Source organism: Oreochromis aureus, linkage group 14 (genome assembly GCF_013358895.1).
Source record: "Oreochromis aureus strain Israel breed Guangdong linkage group 14, ZZ_aureus, whole genome shotgun sequence".
In the NCBI taxonomy this organism is placed as follows: Eukaryota; Metazoa; Chordata; class Actinopteri; order Cichliformes; family Cichlidae; genus Oreochromis; species Oreochromis aureus.
Genome location: NC_052955.1, coordinates 6,646,350 through 6,664,105, shown reverse-complemented (window position 1 = coordinate 6,664,105; position 17,756 = coordinate 6,646,350). Strand labels below are relative to the sequence as shown.

At 37.6% G+C, this 17,756-nt stretch overlaps 2 protein-coding genes across 13 annotated transcripts; one reads left to right on the top strand and one right to left on the bottom strand.

Moving 5' to 3' along the window:
• The first annotated feature begins 539 nt into the window (after positions 1-539).
• LOC116336484 (galectin-4-like) lies at positions 540-17,756 on the top strand. Of its 12 annotated transcripts, XM_039622565.1 has the most exons (23): positions 540-680; positions 2,091-2,179; positions 2,526-2,730; positions 2,957-3,070; positions 3,513-3,536; positions 3,624-3,650; positions 3,764-3,799; positions 4,051-4,086; positions 4,194-4,223; positions 4,335-4,370; positions 4,477-4,506; positions 15,253-15,288; positions 15,396-15,425; positions 15,540-15,575; positions 15,682-15,711; positions 15,824-15,859; positions 15,966-15,995; positions 16,113-16,148; positions 16,298-16,324; positions 16,424-16,453; positions 16,917-17,005; positions 17,096-17,261; positions 17,396-17,756. In XM_039622565.1, the coding sequence occupies exons 1-23, from the start codon at positions 639-641 to the stop codon at positions 17,540-17,542; spliced, it is 1,362 nt and encodes a 453-aa protein (XP_039478499.1). In that variant the 5' UTR covers positions 540-638; the 3' UTR covers positions 17,543-17,756. The 12 variants fall into 12 exon arrangements, with proteins under 12 accessions (XP_039478499.1, XP_039478503.1, XP_039478511.1 ...); XM_039622566.1 differs by lacking the exons at positions 540-680; positions 2,091-2,179; positions 2,526-2,730; ... (6 more) ...; positions 4,335-4,370; positions 4,477-4,506 and adding exons at positions 11,236-11,391; positions 13,614-13,702; positions 14,011-14,215; ... (1 more) ...; positions 15,001-15,024; positions 15,112-15,138; XM_039622569.1 differs by lacking the exons at positions 15,253-15,288; positions 15,396-15,425; positions 15,540-15,575; ... (7 more) ...; positions 17,096-17,261; positions 17,396-17,756 and adding exons at positions 4,624-4,659; positions 4,819-4,845; positions 4,945-4,974; ... (1 more) ...; positions 5,586-5,751; positions 5,886-6,215.
• LOC120443621 (tyrosine-protein kinase receptor UFO-like) lies at positions 10,359-12,417 on the bottom strand. Its single transcript, XM_039622578.1, has 2 exons — positions 12,309-12,417; positions 10,359-10,858 (listed from the first exon to the last, which is right to left on the bottom strand). The coding sequence occupies exons 1-2, from the start codon at positions 12,398-12,400 to the stop codon at positions 10,435-10,437; spliced, it is 516 nt and encodes a 171-aa protein (XP_039478512.1). The 5' UTR covers positions 12,401-12,417; the 3' UTR covers positions 10,359-10,434.

Genomic DNA, 17,756 nt, shown 5'->3' with positions numbered 1-17,756 from the left:
TGTGTTTACTTTACAAAGCACTTGCAGGATTAACCTAACGCCTCCATGGAGTATGTATGAGTACATTTATGCAGTTACCTGAGTGGGAGATAAGGATTACTTGTGTTTCTGTTTGCCTTTAGCAGATAGGCTTGTCTGGATATTTTCTGAGTCATACTTAGAGTACACACCTCTACAGTTCTGTTTTATGATATCAGGTTTCTGTGTACCAGAGGTAATTTCTTCATACATACATCTCTATTTCAAAAGAGTTCTGCTGCACATATAACTACAAAAATGCTCTATAAAAAACATCATTGTACATCATGTATTGAGTATGAATTTAATCAGGTCTACCACAAAGAGCCGAAAAACAGAATGAATCACCACCCTGTAGAATGGATACTCATTGGTTCATCATTTTGGCTTTTTCTTGTACAGCTGCACACAAATGCATTCTTTCAAGTGCCACTCCTCTGTTGGGTCAAAGGTTATTTGCATCACATTACTCCAAAGTAAACACAGTGCTGCAGGGCTGGGTGTAGTACCCTGTTCTACCCCTCCCTCACTGCTTGTATAAAATAAGGCGTCCGGGTGGTACAAGTGTTTGGTGAAGTTCTCCTGCTTTGTTCTGCTCGCCCATTTTACTGACTGCAGCCATGTTTGTTGCTCCTCCCGGCTATCAGCCAATCTATAGCCCGGTAAGTATCTGCTACCCACAAAAATATATGTTTTTTTTATTAGGTCTTCAAACAAGCTTCATTGTTTTTGTTCTGTTAACAACAATGATAATATTTGAGCCTGTGGCACTGTGTGAATTTTATGCTGAGAAGGTGTAATTAATTGTCCTTAGGTTCTCATAGTTTCATTACTACTACAGGATTTTGCAAATGTATTAACTCAAAACTGCAATCACATACTTTGTTTGAGAATTAAGATAATATCAGAATGGAAGGTCGGCTGTTTTTGTAAGGAGAAACCAAAAAAGTGACACCACAAAGTAGTTCAGAGGAATCAAAAATATAGCAAAGACTTAGTATTTTTAGTTGGATCTTGTTTTTAGTTGTTCAGTTTACTCCAGTGGTTCCCAAAGAATGACACGTTTAAAGTGAGGGACATTAATGAAGGCATGAGATTAGGAAAGGTTACAACGCTTAGAACAGGAGTAAGTAAACAACGTTCTAATTGACCATAGTACTGGTCACGGTTACTAGTAGAAGGATAGACTAAACAATTTGACCGATAATGGAGTGTAGGTCAGGATATACAGCTAAATTCAATTCAGTTGTATTTATTATATTCCCAAATCAAGCTGTCGCTTCAAGACCCAGCCAGGCCCCAATAATCAGATAGCCCCCTGTGATCAAGCACTTGGGGAGGAAAAACTCCCTTTTAAGAGAAATAAACCTCCAGCAGAACCAGGCTCAGAACCCATCCACCATGACTGTTTATGGGTGAGTGGACAAAGACAGGGCAAAACATTAACTGGAAGGGAGTCATAGATGAATAATGACTAACGATTAAATTCAAAGTTGTGTATAAACACACAAAGAAAGAAACGCGCAGTGCATCATGGAAAGTCCTGTACAGAATAGGCCTATTGCACCGTAACTAAGGGAGAGTTCAGGGTCACCTGTTTCAGCCCTTTTGTTGAACATGACTTGTTAATAGATTGATTAATCATATTTAAGACTTTTCCACTGTGGTGTATACAGAGGTAAAAATACAAAAATTATGTATTTTTCCAAAGCATTATGGAGGACAGTGTTTATAATATATGAACTGCGTGTGTTTTGTCATGCCCAGTAACACACACAGAGAGAGAGAGGCCAAACTGAGAGAGTAAGAACTTTTGCGAAATAAGATAAACACTAGATAGATTCACAATGCTGTCCATACTGCCCGGCTTTTGTATAAATATTGAAATGCTGAGCCTCTTTTGGCTTCATTGAAACAAATAATACATTTACAGATTTGGTACAAACCAAATAGAAAAGCCTGATTAATATTTTACATGCATCAAATATTATTTTACATTAAATCCTAATGAAGTGCGTACATTGCACAGTGTTGCTGTGTTACAGTTACTTTATATTTTGTCCATGGCACAGAACATACCCTATCTAGGGCCTATTAATGGAGGGCTGAGGGAAGGAACATCCATCTATATCCAGGGGACCATTCCCAAGCACATCACCAGGTGAGGGGAAGAAATAAACTTGTGACACTGTACACTTTGCAAGAAATTTATTATAGTTAATAGCTGTTAAATAGTTTTGTCTGTTCCCAAGGTGGTTATCTTTAGTTATGATTTATCATTTATATCCAAGAGGCAGCAGTGATTCAGGATCATAGTCCATTAACAGGCAGAGTAAAAACTGCACATACCTCACTGTGTCAACATATTAAGCTTTTTTTTTTTTTTTACAACAGTTACAGCAAGTTTCCTAATCTTATCTTCTTTCTTTCTTTCTTTCTTTCTTTCTTTCTTTCTTTCTTTCTTTCTTTCTTTCTTTCTTTCTTTCTTTCTTTCTTTTCATTGGCAGGTTCTTTATCAACCTGATTTGTGGAGAATCTGAATCCAGCGACATTGCCCTACACTTCAACCCTCGATTTGATGGCTGGGACAAGGTGGTCTTCAACACCTGTCAGAATGGATCCTGGGGGTCAGAGGACAAGATTCACAAAATGCCTTTTAGAAAAGGAGAGCACTTTGAAATGGTCATCATCGTTACTTTACAGGGCTATGAGGTCAGGTCAAACTGTTGTACAGACAATGAAAACAAATTCTATGTATGTAAAAATGTAAAAATCTATGTATGTAAAAGCTGTAACTGAAGACTCAATAAATGGTTTATTCTCACTATAATATGATTATAAGGTATTAGTTAGAGTCAGTATATGATCAGTTATATTATTACCACTTATGCTTCTTTTAACACCAATCCAACACCAATATGACATTATTCTGTTCCAGATTAAAGTAAATGGGAATGATTTCCATACTTTTCAACACCGCATCCCTATGGAGCAAGTTCGTGGGCTGCAGATTGCAGGAGATGTTTCCATCCAGACGATTAATTTTATTGGGGTGAGACCTCAGCTCTGTGAATCTTCCGCATTGATGCTTCGGGCTTTGCTGGGGAAAATAAATGAAGCTAAAATTATCAAAAGTTTACATTCAACAAGTCTGGCAGTTGGCTAACGATTTCTGCCCAATAGGGCATGAATAGGTATCATGAAGGAGTGGGAACAATTAAAACAGTACATGTTGCATCATATTCAGAAAAATCATTTTTCTTTCATGTTTTGCTGGGTTTAAAAGTCATCTATTTACAAAACTGAAATTAGCAGATGAATAAATATGTTTGTATGAATGAATGAATTATTATGTTTCTATCAATATGCCAGATTTCTCCTTGTATTTCAAACAACACAATCCTGTGTGTTTAATCATTATTATGCTCAACAACACTTACTTTGTGAAAATTTTGTTTTTAATTCAGTTTCTTTTTTCCAATTGATCTTTTTAGGGTGGAATGGGAGGAGGAATGGGAGTGAGTGTATATATGTAATATCAAACTGATACAAATTCATTTATCAAAGCTTTTTCATGATTACAATCATTCCCTGCTTTTCAACAGGGAGGATATCCAGGAGGTGGCATGGGGGTATGTCACTTTTGCTGAGATATGTTTTGCATTCTGTTTCTTTAAATATTACTGTAGTGATATAAATGTGCATATATTTAATTTGAACTACACCGTGCTTCTTTGACATCCAGGGAGGTTACCCAGGTGGCATGGGAGGAGGAATGGGAGTAAGTATACTGAGTAACTGTACATTTGTTTTGATAAGATCACTGTAATTTTTCAATTACAGTGATCTTATAAAATTCAAATTACCCTGTTCATATTTGAACTTTCCTGGGTGACATACCCCCAGGAGGTGGCACAGGGTTATGTCACTTTTTCTGAAGCATGTTGTGCATTCAGTTTCTTTAAATATTAATGGATCTGTAGTGAGAGGAAGTGTGCACATTTGAACTGCACTGTTTCTTTTGACATCCAGGGAGGTTACCCAGGTGGCATGGGAGGAGGAATGGGAGTAAGTATACTGAGTAACTGAACATTTGCTTTTGATAAGATCACTGTAATTTTTCAAGTGCCACATTAGTACGCAAATGATAAAACAAACATATTTGAACATTTCAGCCAGGAGGATTTCCAGGAGGTGGCATGGGGGTATGTCACTTTTGCTGAAGCATGTTTTGCATTCAGTTTCTTTAAATATTAATGGATGTGTAGTGAGAGGAAGTGTACACATTTGAACTGCACTGTTTCTTTTGACATCCAGGAGGTTACCCAGGTGGCATGGGAGGAGGAATGGGAGTAAGTATACTGAATATTGTATATTTACTTTTGACTAGACCACTGTAAGTTTTCAAATAACATGCTAGTACGCACATCATTAAACAAACATGTTTGACCTTTTCAGCCAGGAGGATATCCAGGAGGTGACATGGGGGTAAAAAAAACTTTCATTCCTCAGAGTTATATTTGCTATATTATAAAATGTAGGTCACACATATGTAACAGAATAAAATCATTTTAAAACTTCTTATTGATATATGATTCCTTGCAGGAAGGATATCCAGGAGGAATGGGAGGTGGAATGGGGGTATTGAATTATGTTATAACTTAAATAATCTGTGCAAGCTGAGTTTTTATGACACAAATCTGAATGCAATCAATTTTTTCTTTGTTTGTTTATTTTTTTAATGTATCTTTCATTTTTATTTCGTTTTTGTTTTTCTTTCTGTTGTTATTATTATTTAAGGGCGCCTTTCCAGGCTCAAATCTGCCGGTGAGAACAATGCACAAAAAATCAACATGTTCTTCTTATACACAGTTCATATATATTTACTTTTGCTAAACCTTCTCATATTTTCTATCTACTAATCAGGGTATGAGTGGGCAGCCAGTCTACAACCCTGTAAGTAAAATTTGCACAACACTCAACTTTCAGTCCAGTCACTGACTCCACGGGTATTATATTAAAAGATTAAATCTGAAAATATGAGGTGAATTTATTCAAATGAAGATGATTTGTTTAGAGAACATAAACAAATTAAGCTGTCATGCTGAACTTTATTTAATGAAAATGTTAATTTTTACCCTTTCTATTATTATGACTAAGAAAAGCATGTGGGTTGTGAGGTTTGAACTTTTGTTGGCTTCTGAAATGATGCAAAACAAAGAAAGTTTGACAGTCATTGAATTTGTCAAACAAGACTTCAGTCACATTAGACACTAGACTGTAACCTTCAGGACATCATTAATAGGTTTTGTACACCTCTTATAAGGCCACCTGTGTTACTGTGTAATACTGTAATACTCATATAAGATATCTCAATTTGTTTTTAAGCCTGTGCCTTACTCCAATAACATCCCAGGAGGGATGTTCCCTAAGAGGACCATCGTCATCAGAGGCATGGTTCCCTATGGAGCAGACAGGTGTGCGATTTCAAGTCTACTTGCTGAAATCTCTAGTGCAGTACTAAAGTACTAAAATGATTGTTTAACGTTCATGGATGTGTGTTTCAGATTAAGCATCAACTTTTTGGTGAGCAGATCTCGAGACATTGCTTTCCACATGAATCCCAGACTGAGGGAAGGAATTGTTGTAAGAAACAGTATGATTGGAGGAAACTGGGGCCAGGAGGAGAGAGAAATGAGCATGAATCCATTTATGGAGGGCCAGTACTTTGATGTAAGTACCATCAGTCATGCAGTCGTAAAATCAAGTCCTTATGATGAATTTTGGAAACAAATTTTAATGTGATTTTGGCAAATTCTAGACAACTTTGTGTGTCAGCATTCAAAAGTTTTCTCTCTGTCCCTCAGATGTCAATCCGTTGTGGGAACCAGAGGTTTAAAGTGTTTGTGAACGGGCAGCACCTGTTTGACTTTTTCCATCGCTGGCAGTCCTTCAATGAGATTGACATGCTGGAGATAGAAGGCGATGTGCAGATCTCCTACATCCACTTCTGATACCACACACTAAAAAAAAAGAACTAAATTTGTGCAACTTTCAAAACTATGTCATCCACAGAGTTGCTTATCTCAGTTTCTTACCTGCTTTGAGATCAGATATCTCAATAAGATGAAATGTCACCTCAGTATCTGCTGTATTGTTTATACCCAGTTAACTGAATTAATAAATCATTAATCATTCATGAATGAACTGATTTATTTCTTATGCAAAATAGTGTATATACTGTATAAACATTTGTTTACAAATCATTACAGTGACAATATAAGGCAGTTATAGTACAATTTTCTCCCAATTCCAAAAAACACAACAGGAAAATCGCAGTCTACACACACATGTACTGTAATGCAAAAATACTGGCTCTGTGAAATTTAAGGGTTTGAATATAAGATGGAGTTTCAGTTTTTGCTGGAATACACTTAGAAGCTTATTTCTGGAACAAAATACGCCAAAGACACAGATATAAAACAGGAGACATACTTGCATTCAAAGTGGTATAGCATCTGAACATGAAAATTTAAACCAGTACCTCAGCCTCAGCACCGTTTGTGGTTCAGAAACAATGTGGGACTCCCACTGAGTATACAGTACCAAAGCTATTACAAGAAATGTACACTTCCTTTTAACAAGAAATTTCCATAATGCTACTAGTACATGTAACACAGCAAGGGGAATTACTGAATAGTTTATATTAATGGGCCAATAGGTTCGACTATAGGAGCACAGGGGTGTGTTTAAATGAGACACAGACTGGAATGTGACTGGAAAGAACCAGTCAGCTTTAGTGAACCAAACCATAAGTTCTGACAACCACAGGATTAAGGCACTTTACACAATTGTGGAAAAGAAAATTACAAAAAATTAAAGAAAAGTAAAACCACATAAAACTACTAATATAGCACCCTGGCCAAGTGTTAGCTTTTAGCTCTCAATGTTGGGTGCACCCTGGTAACTGACTCCTTAACTGTTACAGAAAACAGATGGCTCAAATTCAATGTCCATTCAAATGAAGATCTTACACACCATTCACATGTGGAGAACGTTCTACACAGCAGCTTATTATTCACAGTCCTAAATAAAACTTGTCCAAGGGGTATAGTCCAAAAATTCCCAGGGTGCGAAAGAAATTAGGAGTGAGAAAATTTCAGCGGTCTTACATATAACCAGCTGAGTGTGAAAGTGTGGGTGATACAGGCCTACCACACCGCAAGGTGCAGCAGATCATCAGGTGGAAAAGAAGGAAATCTCAGTCTCAGAAGAGTAATTCAAATATTAATTATGCTGTTCTAGCTATAATCCACAACTTAGGCTTGTGTTGAGATCATATTAGACATCAATTTCAAAATAACTTTTGACTTGATAAGTACAAAACAGACTAAAATTAACTTACACAATATGTGCTCACCGATCTCAGTGCATCATGCTTGAAGACAATGGTATGGTGTCTCTCATAGTGATGTGCGAATCATGAACGAGTCATTCAATACTCGAGAATCACTTTACTGACTCGTGAATCATGATTCACAAGCCCAACTGACTCATCTCTGTTACTGTTAGCAAACTAATTTCATTAGTAGAAATATATCTAGCTTATAATTAAAATTGTGGAAAAAACAACAGCCAGTTTCTTAGCAAAAACATTTCTGCTCTGGACTGGACGAAAAAACCCTCAGTAGAAAGCTCACATCAAGACAATAGCTCATCAGTTCACAGTAGCATCGCTCTGCTAACATGCTAACAGCACATTTGAGTTACTCACCCTCTCCCTTCGTGTGCGGAATCATAGCATGAACGAATCACTCACTCACCCCCTCCCTCCTGGCTCACAGCTTCTTTTTCTTCTTCTTGGTTGGCAACCAACATTAAGGCGCATTACCGCCCCTCCCCCTGCGCAATTCCGTCACTCACCAATCGTAGGCCGATTGCAAAGTGAAAGTGAAAGCAAAAAACAAGCTCGATTTCAATATGTCACATATTGACAGTGGGTCATCGATGCCAATGACATAATTACCCAGCTACATTGCAAAAAAAATGCAAAAGCATTGACATATATTTTCCCTTCCTATGATAGAACGACGGGCCGGGCTGAGTTAGATTTTGGAAGCCCGGCTGGAAAAATCGCTAGCCCCGGGACGTCAGGCTAGCGATTTTGTGAGCCCTGATGCGGGGCTCTAAATAACAAAACAGGGCATGTTTTTTACTCTTTAATGACAGTAATATGATGTCGCAACGTGAATAAAAATAAACATACGTTGTACTTTAAATACGGTGACCATATTTTGATTTCCAAAAAAGAGGACACTTGGCCCAGTCATGAAGAATTTTAATAATACTGTTTGTTTAAAGAAAATTTTAACATACTTAAAAGATGCCTTCTCTGTGCAGTTAATGAATGGTGAAATAAAAAATGTCATATAGGCTTTTACAAGTCAACAAGTGCAAAAAAAAAACCCAACTTAAAAACCTCTGGAATTAAATAATGTTACAGAAATAATGCCTCATCTGTATAAGAAAAATTACCAGTGAGGTATTGTGCAATGGTTTCTGCTGTTTCATTTGGCGTTTCTAACCTCAATTAATTTTGTTTGCACACCACCATTCTTCCAGTCAAAGTATGATTGGGAATATTTTCTCTGTTCCATGGTTACTGAAGTCTGAGAAATGCCACAGTACTGGATTCCATTAGCTTCAAGAGTGACAATAGCTTTAGTCTTGGTGCGGACACTGCTGAACTTTTTAGCTGTGTTAAAGTCTGGAAATGCTTTTTTTTTTTTTTTAGCAACACACTAGTGCAGGGGTGGGCAATCTCAGTCCACGAGGGCCGGTGTCCCTGCAGGTTTTAGATCTCACCTTGGGTCAACACACCTGAATCACATGATGAGTTCGTTACCAGGCCTCTGGAGAACTTCAGGACATGTTGAGGAGCTCATTTAGCCATTTAAATCAGCTGTGTTGGTTCGAGGACACATCTAAAATCTGCAGGGACACCGGCCCTCGTGGACTGAGATTGCCCACCCCTGCACTAGTGCAATAGAAGGGAAGCGGACACAGGGAGGTGGGCGGGACACACAGCGGCAGCCTGCTTTCCAATTAGTCGAAACAAACTGAAAGCTTTGTATTCTGATTGGTTTGGTAAGCTGTCCATCTTTCCTCACCTCTATCATTTCTTAAAGCGGTAAGGAATCATTTTATGTGGGTTACATATAACACACTATTTTATATAGTTTTATATTCAAGTACCTTTGATGTATACAACTAAGAAACACAGCGCCTCACTGACATTTTTTGTTATCTTGAAATGTGTGCCAGATTATTGTCAAAGCCATTCCAATGACAAAATGATAAAGTAAATACAGAAAAAAATAAGTGCATATTGCTGTGTCTTTCTCTTGGATTCTGCTATGTACAGCACCAAACACTGCCCCTGTAGAAAATCCTCAGACTCCTGAGTTATAGCAAAGATGTATACATTAAGAGAATCAGGACATGCACATGTAACAACTGTCAGTGAGGAAAGACTTGCTTTCTTCACACTATGACTCGCTCAGTGTACTTGAACTGCAATTTATTTATTTATTTTTAAAGATGTATATTGGGAATAAGTCTTTAGATGGAAAACGAACAGATGCACAACCTCCTCCATGGAGTTCGTGTTTTGACACTTCTGACAATTTTTAAGCTAATGAAAAATAGGGTCAAGTTAAGGCAATCAAGCAAGGCATTCTTAACCTCTTCATAAACTTTCTTACTGTAGGTATTAATACAACCTTAAAAATAACGTGTTTTCTGATCAGAGAATTCACCTTGTGTAAAAAAGGCTCTGCTGTTTCTTTCTTCCAAGAATGAATGAAGTTTCTTCTTATAGAATTGTTTCCTTGGGTGTGACAGGTCCTCCATACAAGTGCTGAATCACCATAAATGTCAGGCTTCTGGGTTTAGTCTGGCAGTGTCTGAGCTGGTTTTACAAATAGTTTTTTTTTTTTGTTTTTTTTTAGCTTAATTACTCTTTTGCATTCAGGTGGTTGAACAGAAATGGTGTGTTCATTAGGAATTCAGGGAATTCATTTCTCTGAATGCGCTGCAGTGTGTGTGGGCATGTAACATGTAATGTAGATCTCTTCACCCTTTTATTGATAAGAGTGTCCCCAACTGCTACAGCAAATTACATTTTACACTCACTTGGGTCTGGATAGTGTAATAAAACTTCATAAGACAAGGTTAGCTTATAAGGTGTTTTTCAACCCCTCATCTTATAAGAAAGGGGTTGAAAGCGAGAGCCACATAAGGTTTCTTATTGCTGTTAGAAAGAATCAGTGACGGGCTGGATTTTGTTCTTTGTACTTGGACTGGGATAGCACACTTTGGCAGTGACCAGTCTTGTCATTTTTAAGAGTGAGTCTGTCACTGCCAGGGCATTTTCTTGGATCCATTCCTGTCCTCGAGCAGCTCAACAGTTGGAGTGCGATTGGGAGTGGAGTGGCATGATGACTGTAAAGGCAATGTGGCTGTGGAGGTTGACACTGGCATGTCCAGGCTCTCCATGGAGTCAGAAAGGGTTCGGTTGGTTTCGTGCTGTGGACAGAGGACATAACGGTTGGGGTGGTGGACCTCCACTGTGGTCACAGACTCCAGGCCTTTCAAGCAGAGAGGGGATGAGTGTCCAGTGGGATCCCGACCACCAACGGCTCCGAGCTCCATGGAGGACTCGTCCATGTTCACATATAGAATCTCATCTGGATCTTGTGGGTCTGGCAGATCCTCCAGGGCTTTTTCTAGCTCACAGCGCAGTGACTTGAATGATGGACGATCTTTTGGGCTCAGCAGCCTGCAGGAGAACATCAGGGAATAGCTGGTTTCTGTGCGTACCAGAGGTAATTTCTTCCTACATAGATCTGTACTTTATTTAAAAAGAATTTTTGCACACATAACAACAAAGCACTCTATAAAAAAATCATTTTACGTTATGTATTGAGTATGAATTTAATCAGGTCTACCACGAAGACTTGAAAAACAGGATGAATCACCATCCTGTAGAATGCATACTCATTGCTCAATCATTTTGTTTTTTCCTTGCACAGCTGCAGGCAAACGCATTCTCGTTTTTTTTCACTCAAGTGCCACTCCTCTGCTGGGGCAAAGGTTATTTGAATCAGGTTCTTCCAAAACAAACACAGTGATGCAGGGCTGGGTGTAGTACCCTGATCTACCCCTCCCTCACTGCTTGTATAAAATAAGGCGTCCAGGTAGTATTAGTACTTGATCACAGGGAGCTATTCTCCTGCTTTGTTCTGCTTGCCCATTTTACTGACTGCAGCCATGTTTGTTGCTCCTCCTGGCTATCAGCCAATCTATAGCCCGGTAAGTATCTGCAAGGACTGCTATCCTCAAAAAAAATTATGTTTTTTTTTTCATTAGGTCTTAAACAAGCTTCATTGTTTTTGTTCTGTTAATAACAATGATACTATTTGAGCCTGTGGCACTGTGTGAATTTTATGCAGAAAAGATGTAATAAATTGTCCTTAGGTTCTCATAGTTTCAATACCATTACAGGATTTTGCAAATGTATTAACTCAAAACTGCAATCACATACTTTGTTAGAGAATTAATATAGTGTCACAGTGGACGGTCGGCTGTTTTTATAAGGAGAAACCAAAAAAGTGACACCACAAAATGATAGCAAAGACTTAGTATTTTTACTTGGATCTTGTTTTTAGTTATTCAGTTTTCTCCAGTGGTTTCCAAAGAATGACACGTTTAAAGTGAGGGTGAGGTTACAATGCTTAGAACAGGATTAAGTAAACAAAATTCTATTTAACCATAGTACTGGTCACGGTTACTAGTAGAAGGATAGACTAACAATCTGACAGATAATGAAGTTTAGGTCAGGATATGCAGCTAAATTCAATTCAGTTGTATTTATTATAGTACCAAATCATGACAGGTGTCACCCAGCCAGCCCTCAACAATCAGATAGCCCCCTATGATCAAGCACTTGGGAAAGATAAACTCCCTTTAACAGGAATAAACCTCCAGCAGAACCAGGCTCAAGGACAGGCACAGGTGGATATAGACGGGACAAAACAGTCACTGAAAGTGAATCAGAGATGAATAAGAATCCTTGCTTTTATTTAAGTAGTATTGAAATATTAGTTGCTGAGAGGTACTGGAAAGAGAGACCATATTTCTCCGATAGTAGCAATTTAAAATCCTTCTCCTCACCTACAAGGTACCATATCAACCCAATAGAGCCCTTTGCTCTCAGACGGCAGACTTACTTGTGATTTCTAGGGTATTTCAAGCCCCTCGTTTGTGGAGACAAGTGTTGTACCAAGGTAGGTATGCCTGACAGAATTTGTTTCCCCTGCATCGGGAGGATTCGCTGGGCAGGAAGAGCAGATCCAATTGATTATGCCTGAATTAGAACCAACTAGACATGGAAGAAATGAGCTTTTTTAGTGAAAACTTGAAAAACAAGTGTCGTTACATTACTGTTCAGTTTGTAGATTACAACAGAAAATTATATATTTATTGTTCTCACATGTTATCGAACAGGATTATTTCAATAAACTGGCAGATAACTGACCGATTATTATTTGTATCCTTATGTAACTTTACTCTATTAAGACCTAAAAGCTCAAAAATTTCAGAAGTCATTATAATAAGTGTTTGTGAACTAAAAATCAAGAATTTGGGATACTGTTTGTCTATGATTTGGACATGGGGAACAAACTGTGGCAGGATCAGCCTGGTGTTATTTGTGTCCCACTGTAACTTTACTGTATAAAGAGCTAACATCTCCAAAATTTCAGGAGTAGTTAGTCATTATAAGAATTTTTTTGAACTAAAAATCAAGAATGTGGGAAGCACAAGATGTGTCCCGCAAACTGAAATGGACATCGAGCAACAATGTCAGCTATGGGGAAAACGCCAGCTCTTTGTAGCACCTTTTCATTTGTTATCTCGATATGAGATTTTCAATATTTGGGGGCCACGTGCTAGGTAAGGTAATGTCTTTTTAAGTAATGGTTTAATCACGGCCACCTTAAAGGCCTGTATACATGGCATCTTAACAGAGACAGATTGATCATATTTAAGACTTGTCCACTGTGGTGTATACAGAGTCAAAACTACAAAAATTGTGTATTTCTCCCAGCATTATGGAGGACAGTGTATATAATATATGAACTGAACGTGTTTTGTCATGCCCAGTAACACACAGAGAGAGAGAGAGGCCAAACTGGGAGAGTAAGAACTGTTGTGAAATAAGATAAACACTAGATAGATTCACGATGCTGTCCATACTGCCCAGGCTTTTGTATTAAATATTGAAATGCTGAGCCTCTTTTGGCTTCAAAAATGATTTCACTGAAACAAATAAAACAAGAGATTTGGTACAAACCAAATAGTTTGGAAATGCCTGATTAATATTTACTAGAGTACTGTAATTAAGCGCTGCAAAGTAATTTGATTTAACTGATTTAATCATAACACAACTGACGTTTGTAAGTGCACTTCATAGCTTTGCATATATCACACAGTGTTGCTGTGTTATAGTTACTTAATATTTTGTCATGGCACAGAACATACCCTATCTAGGGCCTATTAATGGAGGGCTGAGGGAAGGGATGTCCATCTATATCCAGGGGACCATTCCTAAGCACATCAACAGGTGAGTGGAAGAAATAAACTTGTGACACTGTACACTTTGCAATAAATTTATTATAGTTAATAGCTGTTAAATATGTTTTGTCCATTCTCAAGGTGGTTATCATTAGTTATAAGGGGCTGGATGGCGTCAACGTGTTAACGCGCTAACCGCGCTATTACGTTGACACCATCCAGCCCCATGCACGGGGCGATCTGCGGTAACTCGTTAATGCAGTTATTTCGTGAACATCATTTTAACGAGATTAACACTGACAGCACTAATTTTAATTTTCTTTCTTTCTTTCTTTCTTTCTTTCTTTTCATTGGCAGGTTCTTTATCAACCTGATTTGTGGAGAATATGAATCCAGCGACATTGCCCTACACTTCAACCCTCGATTTGATGGCTGGGACAAGGTGGTCTTCAACACCTGTCAGAATGGATCCTGGGGGTCAGAGGAGAAGATTCACAGGATGCCTTTTAGAAAAGGAGAGCACTTTGAAATGGTCATCATCGTTAATTTTCAGGGCTATCAGGTCAGGTCAAACTGTTGTACAGACAATGCAAACCATTTCTAGTTTACTTTATCCTGATTTTAGTATTTAAAAGCTGTAACTGAAGACTCAATAAATCGTTTATTCTCACTATAATATAATTATAAGGTATTAGTTATAGTCAGTCCATTATATTATTACCACTTTTGCTTCTTTTACTTCTGTATTGGTTTAATGCAACACCAATATGACATTATTCTGTTGCAGATTAAAGTAAATGGGATTGATTTCCATACTTTTATACACCGCATCCCTATGGAGCAAGTTCGTGGGCTGCAGATTGCAGGAGATGTTTCCATCCAGATGATTAATTTTATTGGGGTGAGACCTCAGCTCTGTGAATCTTCCGCATTGATGCTTCGGGCTTTGCTGGGGAAAATAAATGAAGCTAAAATTATCAAAAGTTTACATTCAACAAGTCTGGCAGTTGGCTAACGATTTCTGCCCAATAGGGCATGAATAGGTATCATGAAGGAGTGGGAACAATTAAAACAGTACATGTTGCATCATATTCAGAAAAATCATTTTTCTTTCATGTTTTGCTGGGTTTAAAAGTCATCTATTTACAAAACTGAAATTAGCAGATGAATAAATATGTTTGTATGAATGAATGAATGAATTATTATGTTTCTATCAATATGCCAGATTTCTCCTTGTATTTCAAACAACACAATCCTGTGTGTTTAATCATTATTATGCTCAACAACACTTACTTTGTGAAAATTTTGTTTTTAATTCAGTTTCTTTTTTCCAATTGATCTTTTTAGGGTGGAATGGGAGGAGGAATGGGAGTGAGTGTATATATGTAATATCAAACTGATACAAATTCATTTATCAAAGCTTTTTCATGATTACAATCATTCCCTGCTTTTCAACAGGGAGGATATCCAGGAGGGGGCATGGGGGTATGTCACTTTTGCTGAGATATGTTTTGCATTCTGTTTCTTTAAATATTACTGTAGTGATATAAATGTGCATATATTTAATTTGAACTACACCGTGCTTCTTTTGACATCCAGGGAGGTTACCCAGGTGGCATGGGAGGAGGAATGGGAGTAAGTATACTGAGTAACTGTACATCTGCTTTTGATAAGATCACTGTAATTTTTCAAGTGCCATGTTAGAATTCAAATTATTGAACATTCATATTTGAACTTTTCAGCCAGGAGGATTTCCAGGAGGTGGCATGGGGGTATGTCACTTTTTCTGAAGCATGTTTTGCATTCAGTTTCTTTAAATATTGCTGGATCTGTAGTGAGAGGAAGTGTGCACATTTGAACCGCACTGTGTTTCTTTTGACATCCAGGGAGGTTACCCAGGTGGCATGGGAGGAGGAATGGGAGTAAGTATACTGAGTAACTGAACATTTGCTTTGATAAGATCACTGTGATTTTTCAAGTGCCACATTAGTACGCAAATGATAAAACAAACATATTTGAACATTTCAGCCAGGAGGATTTCCAGGAGGTGGCATGGGGGTATGTCACTTTTGCTGAAGCATGTTTTGCATTCAGTTTCTTTAAATATTAATGGATGTGTAGTGAGAGGAAGTGTACACATTTGAACTGCACTGTTTCTTTTGACATCCAGGGAGGTTACCCAGGTGGCATGGGAGGAGGAATGGGAGTAAGTATACTGAATATTGTATATTTACTTTTGACTAGACCACTGTAAGTTTTCAAATAACATGCTAGTACGCACATCATTAAACAAACATGTTTGACCTTTTCAGCCAGGAGGATATCCAGGAGGTGACATGGGGGTAAAAAAAACTTTCATTCCTCAGATTTATATTTGCTATATTATAAAATGTAGGTCACACATATGTAACAGAATAAAATCATTTTAAAACTTCTTATTGATATATGATTCCTTGCAGGATGGATATCCAGGAGGAATGGGAGGTGGAATGGGGGTATTGAATTATGTTATAACTTAAATAATCTGTGCAAGCTGAGTTTTTATGACAAAAATGTGAATTAATTAAACTTTTCCTTCTTTTTTTTTGTATCTTTCATTTTTATTTCGTTTTTGTTTTTCTTTCTGTTGTTATTATTATTTAAGGGCGCCTTTCCAGGCTCAAATCTGCCGGTGAGAACACTGCACAAAAAATCAACATGTTCTTTTTATACACAGTTCATATATATTTACTTTTGCTAAACCTTCTCATATTTTCTATCTACTAATCAGGGTATGAGTGGGCAGCCAGTCTACAACCCTGTAAGTAAAATTTGCACAACACTCAACTTTCAGTCCAGTCACTGACTCCACGGGTATTATATTAAAAGATCAAATCTGAAAATATGAGGTGAATTTATTCAAATGAAGATGATTTGTTTAGAGAACATAAACAAATTAAGCTGTCATGCTGAACTTTATTTAATGAAAATGTTAATTTTTACCCTTTCTATTATCATGACTAAGAAAAGCATGTGGGTTGTGAGGTTTGAACTTTTGTTGGCTTCTGAAATGATGCAAAACAAAGAAAGTTTGACAGTCATTGAATTTGTCAAACAAGACTTCAGTCACATTAGACACTAGACTGTAACCTTCAGGACATCATTAATAGGTTTTGTACACCTCTTGTTTTTTGTGTAAAGAGTATATCAGCCTCTTATAAGGCCACCTGTGTTACTGTGTAATACTGTAATACTCATATAAGATGTCTCAATTTGTTTTTAAGCCTGTGCCTTACTCCAGCATCATCCAAGGAGGGATGTTCCCTAAGAGGACCATTGTCATCAGAGGCATGGTTCCCTATGGAGCACACAAGTGTGTGATTTTAAGTCTACTTGCCGAAATCTCTAGTGCAGTACTAAAGTGCTAACATGAATGTTTAATGCTCGTGGATGTGTGTTTCAGATTAAGCATCAAGTTTTTGGTGAGCAGATCTCGAGATGTCGCTTTCCACATTCATCCAAGATTCAGGGAAGGAATTGTTCTAAGAAACAGTATGATTGGAGGAAACTGGGGCCAGGAGGAGAGAGAAATGAGCATGAATCCATTTATGGAGGGCCAGTACTTTGATGTAAGTACCATCAGTCATGCAGTCATAAAATCAAGTCCTTATGATGAATTTTGGAAACAAATTTTAATGTGATTTTGGCAAATTCTAGACAACTTTGTGTGTCAGCATTCAAAAGTTTTCTCTCTGTCCCTCAGATGTCAATCCGTTGTGGGAACCAGAGGTTTAAAGTGTTTGTGAACGGGCAGCACCTGTTTGACTTTTTCCATCGCTGGCAGTCCTTCAATGAGATTGACATGCTGGAGATAGAAGGCGATGTGCAGATCTCCTACATCCACTTCTGATACCACACACTAAAAAAAAGAAAGAAATTGTGCAACTTTCAAAAAATGTTATTTTTTTTAAATAACATATTTCAAAAATATCTCACCCACAGAGTTGCTTATCTCAGTTTCTTACCTGCTTTGAGATCAGATATCTCAATAAGATCAAATGTAACCTCAGTATCTGCTGTATTGTTTATACCCAGTTAACTGAATTAATAAATCATTAATCATT